Here is a 16,444-nt window from a genome sequence, read left to right as displayed (position 1 = left end):
CCTTAGTCTTCAAGGTGACATCTTTGCTTTTCAACACTTTAAAGAGGTCTTTTTGCAGCAGATTTGCCCAATGCAATGTGTCTTTTGATTTTTTGATTGCTGCTTCCACGGGTGTTGATTGTGGATCCAAGTAAAATGAAATCCTTGACAACTTCAGTGTTTCTCCGTTTATCATGATGTTGCTTATTGGTTCAGTTGTGAGGATTTTTGTTTTCTTTACATTGAGATGTAATCCATACTGAAGGCTGTGGTCTTTGATCTTCATCAGCAAGTGCTTCAAGACCTCTTTACTTTCAGCAGGGAAGGCTGTGTCATCTGCATAATGCAGGTTGTTAATTAATCTTCCTCCAATCCTGATGCCCTGTTCTTCCTTTAGTCTAGTTATTTCTCGGGTTATTTGCTCAGCATACAGATTGAATAGGTATGGTGAAAGGATACAACCCTGACACACACCTTTCCTGACTTTAAACCATGAGGTATCCCCTTGTTCTGTTCCAACAACTGCCTCTTGGTCTATGTACAGGTTCCTCATGAGCACAATTAAGTGTTCTGGAATTCCCGTTCTTTGCAACGTTATCCATAATTTGTTATGATCCACACAGTCGAATGCCTTTGCATAGTCAATAAAACACAGGTAAACACCTTTCTGGTATTCTCTGCTTTCAGCCAGGATCCATCTGACATCAGCTATGATATCCCTGGTTCCACATCCTCTTCTGAATTCGGCATGAATTTCTGGCAGTTCCCTGTCGATATATTGCTGCAGCTGCTTTTGAACGATCTTCAGCAAAATTTTACTTGCGTGTGATATTAATGATATTGTTCGATAATTTTCACGTTCTGTTGGATCACCTTTCTTGGGAATAGGCATAAATATGAATCTCTTCTAGTCAGTTGGCCAGGTAACTGTCTTCCAAATTTCTTGGCATAAATGAGTGAGCACTTTCAGTGCTGCATCGTTTTGTTGAAACATCTCAGTTGGTATTCCATCTCTTCCTGGAGCCTTGTTTTTCACCAATGTCTTCAGTGCAGCTTGGACTTCTTCCATCAGTACCATCGGTTCCTGATCAAATGCTACCTCCTGAAATAGATGAACATCGACCAATTCTTTTTGGTATGGTGCTTCTGTGTATTCCTTCCATCTTCTTTTGATGCTTCCTGTGTCGTTTAACATTTTCCCTATAGAATCCTTCAATATAGCAACTCCAGGCTTGAATTTTTTCTTCAGTTGTTTCAGCCTGAGAAATGCCGAGCATGTTCACCCTTTTGGTTTTCTATCTCCAGGTCTTTTCACATGTCTTTATAATACTTTACTTTGTCTTCTTGAGCCACTCTTTGAAATCTTCTGTTCAGCTCTTTTACTTCATCGTTTCTTCCATTTGCTTTAGCTACTCAACATTCAAGAGCAAGTTTCAGAGTCTCTTCTGACATCCATTTTGGTCTTTTCTTTCTTTCCTGTTTCTTGAATGACCTCTTGCTTTCTTCATGTATGACGTCCTTGATGTCATTCCACAACTTGTCTGGTCTTTGGTCATTAGTATTCAACGCGTCAAATCTATTCTTGAGATAGTCTGTAAATTCAGGTGGGATATACTCAAGGTTGTACTTTAGCTTTTGTGGACTTACTGTAATTTTCTTCAGCTTCAACTTGAACTTGCATATGAACAATTGATGATCTGTTCTGCAGTCAGCCCCTGGCCTTATTCTGACTGATGATACTGAGCTTTTCCATTGTCTCTTTCCACAGATGTAGTCAATTTGATTCCTGTGTATTCCATCTGGTGAGGTCCACGTGTATAGTCATCATTTATGTTGTTAAAAAAAGGTAATTGCAATGAAGAAGTCCTTGGTCTTGCAAAATTCTAACATGCGATCTCCGGCATCATTTCTATCACCAAGGCCATATTGTCCAACTACCAATCCTTCTTGGTTTCCAACTTTCGAATTCCAATCATCAGTAATTAGCAATGCATCTTGATTGCATGGTTGATCAATTTCAGACTGCAGAAGTTGGTAAAAATCTTCAATTTCTTCATCTTTTGCCTTAGTGGTTGATGGATACATTTGAATAATAGTCGTATTAACGGGTTTTCCTTGTAGACATATGGATATCATCTTATCACTGACAGCGTTGTACTCCAGGATATATATTGAAATGTTCTTTTTGATGATGAATGCAACACCATTCCTTTTCAAGTTGTCATTCCTGGCATAGTAGACCATGTGATTTTCTGATTCAAAATGGCCACTACCAGTCCATTGCAGCTCACTATTGCCTAGGATATCAATGTTTATGTGTTCCATTTCATTTTTGACCATTTCCAATTTTCCTAGATTCATACTTGGAACATTCGATGTTCTGATTCTTAATGGATGTTTGCAGCTGTTTCTTCTCATTTTGCGTCACACCACATCAGCAAATGAAGGTTTTGAAACTTTGACTCATCCAGGTCATTAAGGTCAACTCTACTTTGATGAGACAGCTCTCCCCTAGTGGTCTTTTGAGTGCCTTCCAACCTGAGGTGCTCATCTTCTGGCATTATATCAGACAGTGTTCCCCTGCTATTCATAAGGTTTTCACTGGCTTATTCTTTTCATAAGTAGACCACCGGGTCCTTCTTCCTAGTCTATCTTAGTCTGGAAGCACAGCTGAAACCTGTCCACTGTGGGTGACCCTGCTGGTATTTTAATATTGGTGGCATAGCTTCCAGCATCACAGCAACAAGCAAGCCCCCAGAGTATGACAAACTGACAGGCACATAGGGGGTTTAGGAGGCTAGAGATCCAAATTCAGGGCACCAGCTTTAGTGGAAGGTTTTCTCTCTCTGTCAGCTCTGGGGTAAGGTCTTGTCTCTTTCAGCTTCTGTTCATCACTTGGTTCCTTGGCAATCTCTACGTGGCATCTATCTTCCCCTGTTTGTGCTGGATTCTGTGTCTAATCTGCTCTTCATATAACTCAAAAGTGATCAGGTTTAGGACACACCCTATACTGATATGGCCTCATTAACATAAGGAAAATCCTCTTCCCAAACAGGATTACATCCACAAGATTAGGAGTTAAGATTCCAACACATAATTTTGGGGGACACATTTCAATCCATAACACATGGTCATAATTAAGAGAATATTTCTGTGCACCCTATGCTGGAGATTTCGGTGCCCGTGAGTGGGACCAGAAAAATGTTTTGGTATTCTTATGTCTTTTCTCTGTCTCCCATGTTATTTTGTTTTGTTTCCTAGAGGGAATTCAAAGTCAGAGAACTACTCCTCCACAAACCAGTAAGAAAATTGGTAAGAATTTCCTTTCTTTCGTGAAATTTTAAAAAACACTGCCAAGTAGATATAAAATAACAGACAGTTATGCACCCATCACTCAGATTTATACAGCAAACCTGTGTAAGTCGGAACCTGTGCAAGGAGGAAACCTGTCAGAGAAGGAAAACTCAAGTATTTTCCACTAAACCTGCAATAGAAAAGTTGTAAGACTGTACTCTGTCAAAGGCGGAAAACTTTCGAGACCCAGAAAGACAAAGTAGTCCTGGCGAGTTCTGGTTCTCTCAGGTTTCACTGGAGTTGTTAACATTTAATCATGTTTGCTCCAAGTGTTTTCCTTTCCACAAATAAAGATAAAATGAAAGTTTTCTTTTCTTTCCATTTTTTCTTTTTGGGTCTCTCCTCAGTAGAATCTTCTATACCGAAGTTGGTTTTTGTCATTTTTGTGCGTGTTTTTATACTTTCACTATATAGGTATGCTTTTTGAACAATACACAGAGTTTTAAAAATTCTATGTAAGTAGTATAACATGATGGTTGCTTTGCAACTTAATTTTTTTGCTCAACAATTCTGTCTTCTAGATGGAACTGAAGGAACATGGTCTCCTCCAATAGCAGGAATAGAACTAGGTGAAAAATAGAACTTCTCAAGACATGTTGTTGTTGTTGGGTGCCGTCAAGTCGATTCTGACTCATAGCAACCCCATGTGACAAAATGGGACTTCCCCATAGGGCTTCCAAGGCTGTAATGTTTACCGCAGTAGATCACCAGGTCTTTCTCCCATGAAGCCGCCAGGTGAGTTAGAACCACCAACCTTCTGATTCGCAGCCCAGTGCTTAACCATTGTGCCACCAGGGCTCCTTTTCCCAAGACATAGAGTCATTCAAACATGGGATGAGGCTTCCTTGTGGAGCAGTGGACTCCCCATCACTGGGAAAGTTCCCGAGGACGTATAGATTTTGGTGATGCCTAAAGATTGTGGTTAAAAGCAAGGTCTGTAGAGATGGGTAGGGCCCTGGTGGTGCAGTGGTTAAGCACTCGGCTGCTAACTGAATGGTCGATGGTTTGAACCCACCAACCACTTCGTGGGAGAAAGATGTGGCTGTCTGCTTCTGTAAAGATTACAGCCTTGGAAGCCCTATAGGGCAGTTCTACTCTGTCATATAGGAGTCAGAATCAACTTGATGGCAATGAGTTTTTTGGTTTAGGGTTGATTAGAGTCATAAGGCAGTGTTGGTTCAGTGGTAGAATTCTCGCCTTCCATGTGGGAGACCTGGGTTCGATTCCCAGCCAGTGTACCTCCACCAATCTGTCAGTGGAGGCTTGTGTGTTGCTATGATGCTAACAGATTTTAGTGGAGATTCCAGACTAAGACAGACTAGGAAGAAAGGCCTGGTGGTCTACTTCTGATAATCAGCCAGTGAAAATCCTATGGATCACATCTGTCCAATTTACAACCAATCATGGTGACAGTGCGGGACTAGGCAGCATTTTGTTTCCTTGTGTATGGGGTCACCATGAGTTGGGGCCGACTTGACGGCAGCCAACAACAGGGTTAGAGTCACAGCTCTGCCTATTCATTAGCCATGTGACTTTAGAAATCTTCCTTCAGTGCTCTGAATCTCAGCTTCCTCCTCCGTAAAATTGTTTTATCTCTCTCCCAGGATACTTGTAAGTGATAAGAAAACTGTATCAAGGAATCTAGCACATAGTAGGAACTTAAGCAGTGGCAGCCATATTCCATATTTAAGCATAAGAACATGTCTCATGTTCTCCTTCCACCAGGGACAAATGGAATCATCCTTATTATCATCTTCACCTTACTTTTCCTCCTCCTCCTCCTCTCAGCCCTGCTCATCTACAAATACACCCGACGTGGTGAGTTCAGGGAAGCAAGTGCCAATATTTTGGGGGAAATGAGAGAAATAGAAGATAGAGGCTGACGTCATGGGGTTAATCCTTTCTCTTCCTTTTTTTCTCCTCAGGGGCAGCTCCTGACAAGATGACCAAAAGGTAGAGCTACTCAGAGAATACCCTCAGAGTGTAATTAACTCTTCCTCCATAATTTCCTTGACCACTGATAACCTTTTATTTTACCTCAACCTTTCCTATGCCTCAGATCAGCCCCAATGGCCACCTCAGGTTTCTGTCTTGGTTCCATATTTTTTCAGTCACCCTCTACTTCTCACTCAATATCCTCTCCTTAGATTCTTTCCTTACAGATCACTTTACCCCCAGACACTTTTTCCTTCTCAGTTCTCGAGACTTTCCTGGGACTCTGAATTACACAGAGGCCTGAGGGTGGGGCATTCAAGCTGGGAGCAAGTGGAGAGGGGCTTTGGTTTATAGAAACTTGTGCTGTCATCTTGCTTTGCATCCCAGCCACAACCTACTCACAGTGTCTTGATTTGGTTCTCTAATTGCTTTTTCCTCCAATGCTTCACTTTGTTTCTCTGTCTCAGCTCCCTCTCTTCCAAGGAATCTGAAGAAGTGGTGACAGGTAAGTAAACTGGGGAAGAAAGTGGTGGGGTTACATATGCATATATGTCTGTGTGTGTTGTGTATATTTTTGTGTGTATGGAGAGTGTGCGTATGACTGTGCATGCATGCTTTTGCTGTGTGCGTGTACATGTTTGTGTGTTTATGCATATGTGTGCCTATAAATGCATGTATGTGTGTTCAAATGAGCGTATACATACATGCATGCATGTGGTGTGCACTAACATTGTGTACACGTTTGTTTACTTGTGTATTGTGAGTACGTGTACATATGTGTGTAGGCATTTGTGCATATATGTTTGTGTATGAGCACACATGTACCTGTGTGTGTACACGTGTGCATGAATGGTGAATATATATTGAGCGGATGCAAGTGTATATGTATGTGGGGTGTGTATGTGTGCATGTGAGTATTTGTGTGTGTATGCATATGTGTAGGTATGTGTGGGTGTGGGTATGTGGATGGTGAGTGTGTCCTGAATGGACACATGTGTGTATATGTGGGGTGTGTATGTGTGTCTGTGTATGCATACACGTGTAGGCATATGTTTGTGCATGCGTTTTGTGAATGTGTGTGTATGGTGAGTGTGTATGTGTGCATGTATGTGGTGTGTGTGTGTGGGTCCCTGACTCCTGGAGCCCAGGGATGAAGCAATGACAGAATCTCTTTCCTCCCAGATTCGTCTGTAATTATGAAGATTCGCTCGTCTGCCTTGGTGAGTTTCCCCTTTGGTATTTCCCCTTCAGCCCCCTCCTCTCTCCCCCTCTAGTTTTGCCAGTGGTTTGGGCCTCTGCTTTCATCCATCCTTAAACCTTCCTGTACATTTCAGAACATTGTCTGAATTATTCTATGCCATTTTCTGGCCATGGGACCTTCAGCTCATGACTTCTCCTTTCTGAGTACACTTTCTCATGCATGACCCTCCTCATAGAATTAATGAGTTAATGGAATAGTTTAATGAGCTGGAACCCCTGGGTGGTATAAACAATTAATGCATTTGACTGCTAACTGAAAGGTTAGAGGTTTGAGTCCACCCAGATGTGCCTCAGAAGAAAGGCCTGGTGATCTACTTCCAAAAAACCAGCCACTGAAATCCCTATGGAGCACAGTTCTACTCGGGCACACATGGGGTCACCATGAGTCAGGGTCGACTCCGTGGCAACTGGTTTAGTTCCTTCGTGCTGCTGTAACACAAATACCACAAGCGGGTGGCTTTAAAGAACCAAAATGTATTTTCTCACAGTTCTGGAAGCTAAAAGTACACATCAGGGTGTCCACCATGTCGATTCCCTCCTTGTCGGCAGCCCCAGGCGTTCCTTGGTACTTTGGCAATCCCCACATGGCCTCCGTCTTCCCCTGTGTGTGTCTGTGTGTCCATTTTATTTAAAAAAAAAAAATTGTTATTATTAGGTTTTATTAGTTCCTCTGCAATTTTGTTTATTTATTTTTTACTGATATTTTATTATGTTTAAGGTGAAAGCTTATACAGCAGTTTAGGTTTCCCTTTAACAATTTCTACACAAATTATTCAGTGAAATTGGTTATAATTTTCACAATATGTCATCATTCTCATTCATTCTGTTCTGTTGTGCCATTTCCAGTACTCTAGTTTCCCTGCTCCCTTATCTTCTCATCTTTGCTTTAGAGTAATTTTTGACCATTTGGTCTCCTATAGATGATTTCTCTTAACGAAGCTCATTACTCATGGGTGATATTCTTTATTTTATGAACCAATCTGTTATTTAGCTAAAAAGTGACCTCAAGGGAAGATGCCGGTTTAAAGTTTAGAGCGCATCTCAGGGCGATAGTCTCAGGGAGTTCTCTAGTCTCAACCAGTCCAGTAAGGCTGGACTTTTTAAGAATTTGAATTCCATTCCACATTTCTCTCCTGTTTTTCAGGATCCACCTATTGTGGCTGTTACAGATTAAATTATGCCCCCAAAACATGTGCTGTAAATCCTAACCTCTGTCCTGTGGTTATAATCCCGTTTGGGAAAGGGTGGTTTTTGTTATGTTAATGCGGCAGGATTAGTGTAGGGTGTGTCTTGAGTCAATCTCTTTTCTATTTTGTTTTTTTTTTTATTAATTTTTGAAATTGTACTTTAGATGAAGGTTTACAGAGCAAACTAGTTTCTCATTAAACAATGTATACACATATTGTTTTGTGACATTGGTTGCCAACCCCACGACATGTCAATACTCTCCCCTTCTCGATCTTGGGTTCCCCGTTACCAGCTTTCCTGTCCCCTCTTCCCTTCTCGTCCTTGCCCCTTGTCTGGTGTGCCCGTTTAGTCTCATTCTGTTTTATGAGCCTGTCTAATCTTTGGCTGAAGGGTGAACCTCAGGGGTGTTGAGTCAGTCTCTTTTGATAAAAGAGGTTAAACAAGCGAGCAGAGGAGGGATGTGGTAAGACAGATGCCAAGACACGTTGAGATCTCCAAGGAACCAGGAAGCAGAAGCTGAAGAGACAATGACCTTCTTTCAGAGTTGATAGAGAGAGAAAGCCTCTTGTAGAGCCAGTGCTCTGAATTTGGACATCTAGCCTCCTAAACTGTCAGAAAATAAATTTCTGTTTGTGAAAGCCATCCACTTGTGATATTTCTATTATAGAAGCACTAGATAGATAAGATAGTGGCCCTGATGAGAATGGTTGGTAGTGGTAGCTGGGCACCCTGTACCATTCTACTCTTTTTATAACTCAGAAGTGATTAGGTTTAGGACTCCCCGTACTCAGGTATGATTAAATTAATGTAACAAAGAAAACCCTTTTTCCAAAGAGGATTATATCTAAAGGTATAACAAGTAGGATTCTAACACATATTTTGGGGGACACAGTTCAATCCCTAACAGGCCTGAACACCAAAAGGTGGGGGTCATTGGGGCCCTTCTTAGAAGGCTGCCTACCTTCTAAGGTTGTTACTATGACTGTTAAATCTTCACAATCAAATACTCCTCCCTAGGAGTCCCTGGATGGCACCAACAGTTAAGTGCTAGATGATTAGCTGAAAATTTGGCAGTTCGAACACACCCAGAGACACCTCAGAAGAAAGGCCTGGCAATCTGCTTCTGATAGGTCACAGCCTTGGAAATCCTATTGAGCAGTTCTAGTCTGAGATATATGGGGTCACCACGAGTTGGAATTGACTTGATGGCAGCTAACAACGACAACGGCACATAAATGTTAGTAAATGTTTACATATAGGTATACCAAATACTCCTCCCTGGACCTGATCTTTTTCTCTTCTCTTAACTTCAGGCTGAAGTATCCCAGGCCTCAAATGCTGAAGAACCCCAGGGAGTGACATATGCTGAGATACATACCAGAGCCCTAAGACAGGCCTCTTCAAACCTTACAAAGCAGCCTCTTGAGACTTGTGTGTATGCGGCTGTGAAGAGATAACCAGGAGAAGATCTGAAGCCCAGGAAGGAAGAACTTCCAGCAAGGGAATGAGGGATGGGGCAGAAGCCCCTTGGGGACTGGGCATATAGGGATCCCTTTCCTCAAATCTCCAATGAAGACTTGTTTATTTTCTAAAGAGAGATCTCATTTACATAGAGTAGAATGCACCAATCTTAAGTGCACAGCTCAGTAACTTTTTACATACATATCTCACCTACTAACCTAAAGCCTGGCAGTTCAAACCCACCCAGTGGTGCTGCAGAAGAAAGGCTTGGTGACCTGCTTCTATAAAGATTACAGCCAACAAAATCCTATGAGGAAGTTCTACTCTGTAACACATTGGGGTCTCCATAAGTTGGAATTGACTCGATGGGAACAGGGCTTTTTTGTTACTTTTTATTTCTTAGTATAGGAATCCCTGGGTGGTGCAAATGGTTAATGTGCTTGATGCTGCTATCTGAAAGGTTGGAGGTTTGAGTCCACTCAGAGGTGCCTCAGAAGAAAGGCTTGGCAATCTACTTCCAAAAATCAGCCATTGAATTCCCTATGAAGCACAGCTCTACTCTGACACACATGAGGTCGCCATTAGTTGCAATTGACTCGACAACAACTGGTTTATCCCTTAGTGTAACCACCACCGGATCAAAATTACAGAACATTTCCAGCACTCTGGAAATTCCCTTGTGACCCTCTCTGGCCAATTGCCATGTCCCCTGAGATAATTCTTTTTTCTGACTTTTATCACCATGGATGAGTTTTGCCTGTTCTTGAACTTCATATGAGTAGAATTATACAGTATGAATTCTTTTGTGTGTGGCTTCTTTTACTCAAGATGTTGTTCCTGAGATTTATCCATGATGTTGCATGTACCAGCATTTGGCTCTTTTTCATTGCTGAGTACAGTTCCATTGATGATTATACCACAATTAGTCCATCCTCTCATTTGGGTTGTTTCTGGTATTGGGTCTTTATGAATAAAGCTGCCACAAAATTCTTATACACCTACAAGCACTCTTCTACGCACACAAGCACAGTTATACAGATACAAACATTCTTATATGCACTCAAACACTATTATAGGCATACAAACATTCTTATATACACACACTTTTATATGCATACAAAAGAGTTCTTACATGCATACAAACATTCTTATATGCACACAAACATGCTTATATGCAAATGTCTTAGGCTGGGTTCTCCAGAGAAACAAAAGCAGTGAAACGTCTCTCTCTTTTTGTCTGTCTATATGAATGGCTCATGTGGTTGTAGAGGCTGGAAAGTCCCAAGTCTGTGGGTCAGGCTGGAGGCTTCTCCTGACTCACATAGCTGCAGGGACTGGCGAACCCAGGGTGAGCAGATCAGACAACAGGCCTCTGGCTCACAGGCTGTGGAGGCTGACAAATCCCAAGATTGCCAGGTAAACTGTCAGGCTGCTGGCTCACAGACTGTAGAAGCTGATGAATCCCAAGATCAGCAGGTAATCTGGCAGGCCACTGGCTCACAGACTGCGGAGGCTGACGAATCCCAAGACTGACAGGTAGCTTTAGCTCAAGTCCCAAGAACTGGAGTCAGATGAACAAGAGCCAGCTGCAGGATCCAGAGCCAGCAAAAGCCTCCAAGCCTTACCTGAAAGTTTACCCATCTTGGATGCAAGCCACACCCCCAAAGAAACTCTCTTTCAACTAATTAACTGTTCACGGTAGATCCCATCATGGAGGTGATCACATCATTATACAACTGCCAAAATACATCCTAACTGCCAAACCACTGAGAGTCATGGCCCAGCCAAGATGAAGTACAACCTTAACGATCACAGTCCACCCTCAGGGGTATATCAACTCTCCAGCCCTATGTCATAATTTAGTCTGAAGGGACCTTGGTCGCCTTTCTTTTCCACAAGATGTCACACTGGCCCATTACATTGATCACATGCTGATTGGACCTAGTAAGGAAGAAGTGACAATGACTCTGCACTTATTGGTAAAACATTTGTGTGCTAGAGGGTGGGAAATTAATCTGACAAAAATTCAGGTGCCTTCCACCTCAGTGAAATTTCTAGGGGTCCGGTGGCATGGGGCATGTCGAGATATTCCTTCTAAAGTGAAGGATAAGTTATTGCATTTGGCCCCTCCCACAACTAAAAATGAGGCACAATGCCCAGTGCGCCACTTTGGGTTTTGGAGGCAACATATCCCTCCTTTGGGTGTGCTACTCTAGCCTATTTATCAAGTGACTTGAAAACTGCTGGTTTTGTGTGGGGCCCAGACCAACAGAAGGCTCTGCAACAGGTTCAGGCTGCCGTGCAAGCTGCTCTGCCACTTGGGCCACATGATCCAGCTGATCCAGTGGTGCTTGAAGTGTCAGTGGCAGATAGAGATGCTGTTTGGAGTCTTTGGCAGGCCCCTCCTGGTGACTCACAGCACAGACCCTTAGAATTTTGGAGGAAAGCCCTGCCAACCTCTGCAGGTAACTACTCTCCTTTTGAGAAACAGCTTTTGGCTTCTTACTCACCTTAGTAGAGACTGAATGTTTAATCACAGGCCACCAAGTCACCGTGCAGCCTGAGCTGCCAGTCATGAACTCGGTGTTGTCTGACCCATAGAGCCATAAAGTTGGATGTGCGCGGCAGAACTCCATCATTAAATGGAAGTGGTATATACAAGATGGGGCCGGAGAAGGACCTGACTGCACAATTAAGTGGCATGAGGAAGTGGCCCAAATGCCCATGGTCTCCAAGACTTTCACATTACCGTCTGTCTCCCAGTCTGCATCTTGGCCTCATGGGAGCTCCTCATGATCAGTTGACTGAGGAAGAGAAAACTCGTGCCTAGTTTATAGGCGGTTTTGTGTGATATGCGGGCGCCAGCCCAAAGTGGACAGTGGCAGCACTACAAACTCTTTCCAGGACCTCCTACCACCAAGAATGAAGAGCCCAGAGCAGGCTGTGTCCTTTGGACCGGAGTCCCTGCACTGAAAAATTCTTAGGCCCAGGGAAAGATTGATGACAAGGACCTTCCCCCAGAGCCAGCAGAGAGAGAAAACCTTCCCCTGGAGCCGGTGCCTTGAATTTGGACTTCTAGCTTCTTAAACTGTGAGAGAATCAATTTTTCTTTGTTAAAGTCATCCACTTGTGGTATTTCTGTTATAGCAGCACTAGATAACTAAGACAGAATTTGATCGGAGGGAGCAGAGTTGCTTTCCCAGTGGGCCTGGAAGGCAGAGCTGAAGCCCAGGGCAGAGGGCATCCCCCCAGAATCTGGAGCGTGTGACTGACATCCAGAGTCTGCAGGGCGTTGCCATTGCCTCAATGGTCTCAGAGAACAGAGGAGTATTTTCAAGCCTTGAAAGCTAATGTAATGTATTCTGCTGACTTACAGGGTGCTTGTCATCCCTTCTTTCCCTCCGATTTCTCCTATTTGTAATGGAAATGTCTAGCCTGTGCCTGTTCCACCACTGTACTTTGGAAGCAGATAACTTGCATTCTAGATTTCACAGATGAAGAGGAATTTTTGGAATTTGGACTTAAAGTTGATTTAAGACTTTTGGGATGATATGATAGGGTAAATAAATGTGTTTTACAAGTGGCAAGGACATGAATTTTGAGGGGCCAAAGTGTGGGATGTTATGGATTGAATTGTGCCCCCCCAAAATGTGTATCAACTTGGCTAGGCCATGATTCCCAGTACTGTGTGATTGCCCACCATTTTGTGATCTGATGTGATTATCCTATGTGTTGTAAATCCTAACTTCTGTGATGTTAATGGAACCATGATGGCTCAGTGGTTAAGAACTCAGCCGCTAACCAAAATGTCGGCAGTTCGAGTCTACCAGCCACTCCTTGAAAACTCTATGAGGCAGTTCTACTCTGTCCTATAGGATGGCAACAGGTTTGGGTTTTTATTTTTATTTTTTAGTTTTATGATGTTAATGAGGCAGAACTCAGTCTACAGGATTAGACTGTATTTTGAGTCAATCTCTTATGAAATATAAAAGAGAATTGAGCAGAGGAGAGAGACCTCACTGCCACCAAGAAAGAAATGCCAGGAGCAGAGTGCGTCCTTTGGAACCAGGGTCCCTGCACTGAGAAGCTCCTAGACCCAGGGGAAGATTAATGACAAAGACCTTTCCCCAGAGCTGACAAAGAGAAAAAGTCTTCCCCTGGAGATGGTGCCCTGAATTTAGACTTCTAGACTCCTAAACTGTGAGAGAATAAATTTCTGTTTTTTAAGTTATCCACTTGTGGTATTTCTGTTATAGCAGCACTAGATAACTAAAACAAACATTCTTATATGCATGGCAGCGTTCTTATATGCATACAAACATTCTTATATGTACACAAGCATTTTTATTTGCACACAAGCATTTTTATACGCACACACTCTTATATATGCACAAACATTCTTGCCAAAAACCATGACTTCAAGCTGATTCTGACTCATAGCGACCCTATAGGATAGAGTAGAACTTTCCCATCGGGTTTCCAAGCAGCAGTTGGTGGATTCGAACTACAGCCGAATGCTTAACCACTGTGCCACCAGGGCTCCCAAACATTCTTATATGCACAGATTTTTAAAAATTGTCCTTTAGATGAAGGTTTACAGAGCAAACTAGTTTCTCATTAAAGAATTAGTGCACATATTGTTTCTTGACATTGGTTGCCAATCCCATGACATGTCAACACTCTCCCCCTCTCGACCTTAGCTTCCCCATTACCAGCTTTCCTGTCCCCTCCTGCATTCTCGTCCTTGCCCCTGGGCTGGTGTGCTGGTGTGCCCACTTAGTCTCTTTTCGTTTTATGGGCTTGTCTAATCTTTGGCTGAAGGATGAACCTCAGGAGTGACTTCAGTACTGAGTTAAAAGGGTGTTCAGGGGCAATACTCTCAGGGTTTCTCCAGTCTCTGTCAGACCAGTAAGTCTGGTGTTTTTTTGTGAGTTAGAGTTTTGTTCTACACTTTTTTCCAGCTCTGTCCGGGACCCTCTGTTGTGATCTCTGTCAGAGCAGTCGGTGGTGGTAGCTGGGCACCACCTAGTTGTGCTGGACTCAGTCTGGTGGAGGCCGTGGTAGTTGTGGTCCATTAGTCCTTTGGACTAATCTTTCCCTTGTGTCTTTGGTCACAAACATTCTTATATGAACACAAATATTCTTACACACATACATTCTTATATGCATACACTCTTATACACATACTAACATCCCTATATGCATGTAAACATTCTTTTTATGCATATGCACATATGTAAACCTTTCTCTTGGATTTCTACCTAGGAGTGGAATTGCTTTGTCATAGGAAAGTGTATGTTAAACTTTATTAGAAACTTCCAAACAGTTTCAAAGTGGTCGTACCGTTTCCTGCTTCCTTTTTGGTGTGTGTTCAGTGCCTTTCTTGTCAGCTAGTCTTCTGTTTCCACTCTCTTCTCTCCATAAAACTGTCTCATAACCTCACACAAGCTTCTGTGTTGGGGATGAGAGGACCTGGATTAGCACTCATTGTGGAGACAGACTCCAAAATGGGCTTTAATGATTCTCAATCCTGATATTCATGTTCCTGTGTAATCTGCTCCCCATGAGTTTGGTGGGACATGTGACTTTGCCTATAGAATATGGCAAAGGAAACGGGACGTCACTTGAGTGATGATGTTACACAAGATTGCAACTTCCATCTTGCTAGAAGGGTCTCTTTACTGCTTCCTTCGCTTGTGTCTTAGTTTCTAGTGCTGCTGTAACAGAAATACAGGTAGTCTCCGACTTATGACATATTCAAGTTACAACAAACAGCACTTATGACAGTCCTTCTTTTTGTGTGCATCTTATCCTTGTAAAATGCTCTACATACCGTGTTGCAGTGCATACTTTGCTGATGTTTTTATTCTCAGGTGTAATGTTTCCAGCCCCCCAAAACAAACAAAGATAGGATTTATAAAGATATTGATAATAAGAGGCAATAATGATGAAAACTAAAAAAGCAGTATTCAACTTACGTCAGAACTAACTTACCACGGATTTATTGGAACGGAACCCAGTCTTAAGTCAGGGACTAAATGTAGTCACTCAGCAAAGAACAGGCATCTTGGGGAGCAGAAAGCAAATTCTTCTGCCTAAAAGAATGCAAGTAGTCCCCTACTAATGACATATTTGAATTATAACAACTGCACTTATGACCATCCGGGTTTCTTTCTTTTTGGTATATCTTCAGGTTAGTAATATGTACTACATACAGTGTTGCAGAGCATAATTTGCTGATGTCATCATACCTGTAAGTTTATGTGTAATGTTTGCAACCCCTCAAAACAAATAAAGATCAGATTTATAAAGATACTAATAATAAAAGGCAATAATAATGAAAACTAAAAGAAAAACGAGGTATTTGATTTACACCAGAACCAGCTAATACGGACTAGTCGTCGGAATGGAACCCCGCTGTATGTTGGAGACTAACTGTACCACAGTGGATGGTTTAAAAAACTGAAATTTGTTTTCTCACAGTTCTGGAGGCTAGATGTCTTAATTCGGGGTACTGGCTCTAGGGGAAGCCTCTCTCTGTCTGCTCTGGGGGAAAATCCTTGTCTCTTTCAGTTTCTCTTCCTCAGTTCCTTGGCAATCGCCACATGGCATCAATGGTTCTCTATTTGTGTTTGCTTACTTCTGTGCTTAATCTGCTCCTTTTATATCTCAAAAGTGATTGGTTTAAAACCATCCTACACTGATATAGCCTCATTAACATAGCAAAGAAAACTCTATTCCCAGATGGGATTATAGCCACATGTACAACCCGTTGCTGTTGAGTTGACTTCATCTCACAGCAACCTTATAGGACAGAGTAGAACTGCTCCATAGGGTTTCCAAGACTGTGATCTTTTTGGAATCAGACTGCCGCATCTTTCTCCCTCAGGGTGCTTGGTGGGTTCAAACTGCCGACCCTTCAGTTACCAGCTGAACTCTTAACACTGTGCCAGCCGGGGTATAGGGGTTAGGATTTACAACACATATATTTAGGGGGACGCTGTTTGTCATGGTTTGAATTATGTCCCCCCAAAAATGTGTGTATCAGTTTGGCTGGACCATGATTCCTGGTACTGCGTGATTTTCCTGTATGTTGTAAATCCTGCCTCTATGATGTTAATGAGGGAGGATGGGTGGCAGTTGTGTTAGTAAGGCAGGACCTGAGCTACAGGACTGGATTGTGTCCTGAGGCAATCTCTTGAGATATAAAAGACAGAAGTGAGCAGTGAGACAGGGGGACCTCATACCATCAAGAAAGCAGTGCCAG

General features: G+C 42.5%; 1 protein-coding gene across 1 annotated transcript in view; it reads left to right on the top strand.

The window, feature by feature from the left end:
- Positions 1-9,497, top strand: part of OSCAR (osteoclast associated Ig-like receptor) — a 44,297-nt gene extending 34,800 nt beyond the window's left edge. The window contains exons 10-15 of the mRNA XM_004381884.2: positions 3,241-3,291; positions 5,059-5,151; positions 5,259-5,286; positions 5,736-5,773; positions 6,451-6,488; positions 9,030-9,497. Coding sequence (XP_004381941.2) covers positions 3,241-3,291; positions 5,059-5,151; positions 5,259-5,286; positions 5,736-5,773; positions 6,451-6,488; positions 9,030-9,173 — 392 coding nt within the window. The 3' untranslated portion in view covers positions 9,174-9,497. The remainder of the gene's footprint in view (positions 1-3,240; positions 3,292-5,058; positions 5,152-5,258; positions 5,287-5,735; positions 5,774-6,450; positions 6,489-9,029) is intronic.
- The last annotated feature ends 6,947 nt before the right edge of the window (positions 9,498-16,444 follow it).

This window comes from Trichechus manatus, unplaced genomic scaffold (genome assembly GCF_000243295.1).
Source record: "Trichechus manatus latirostris isolate Lorelei unplaced genomic scaffold, TriManLat1.0 scaffold00087, whole genome shotgun sequence".
NCBI classification, from domain to species: Eukaryota; Metazoa; Chordata; class Mammalia; order Sirenia; family Trichechidae; genus Trichechus; species Trichechus manatus.
The sequence above is the reverse complement of the archived record's forward strand: the minus strand, read 5'-3'. Positions and strand labels throughout refer to the sequence as shown.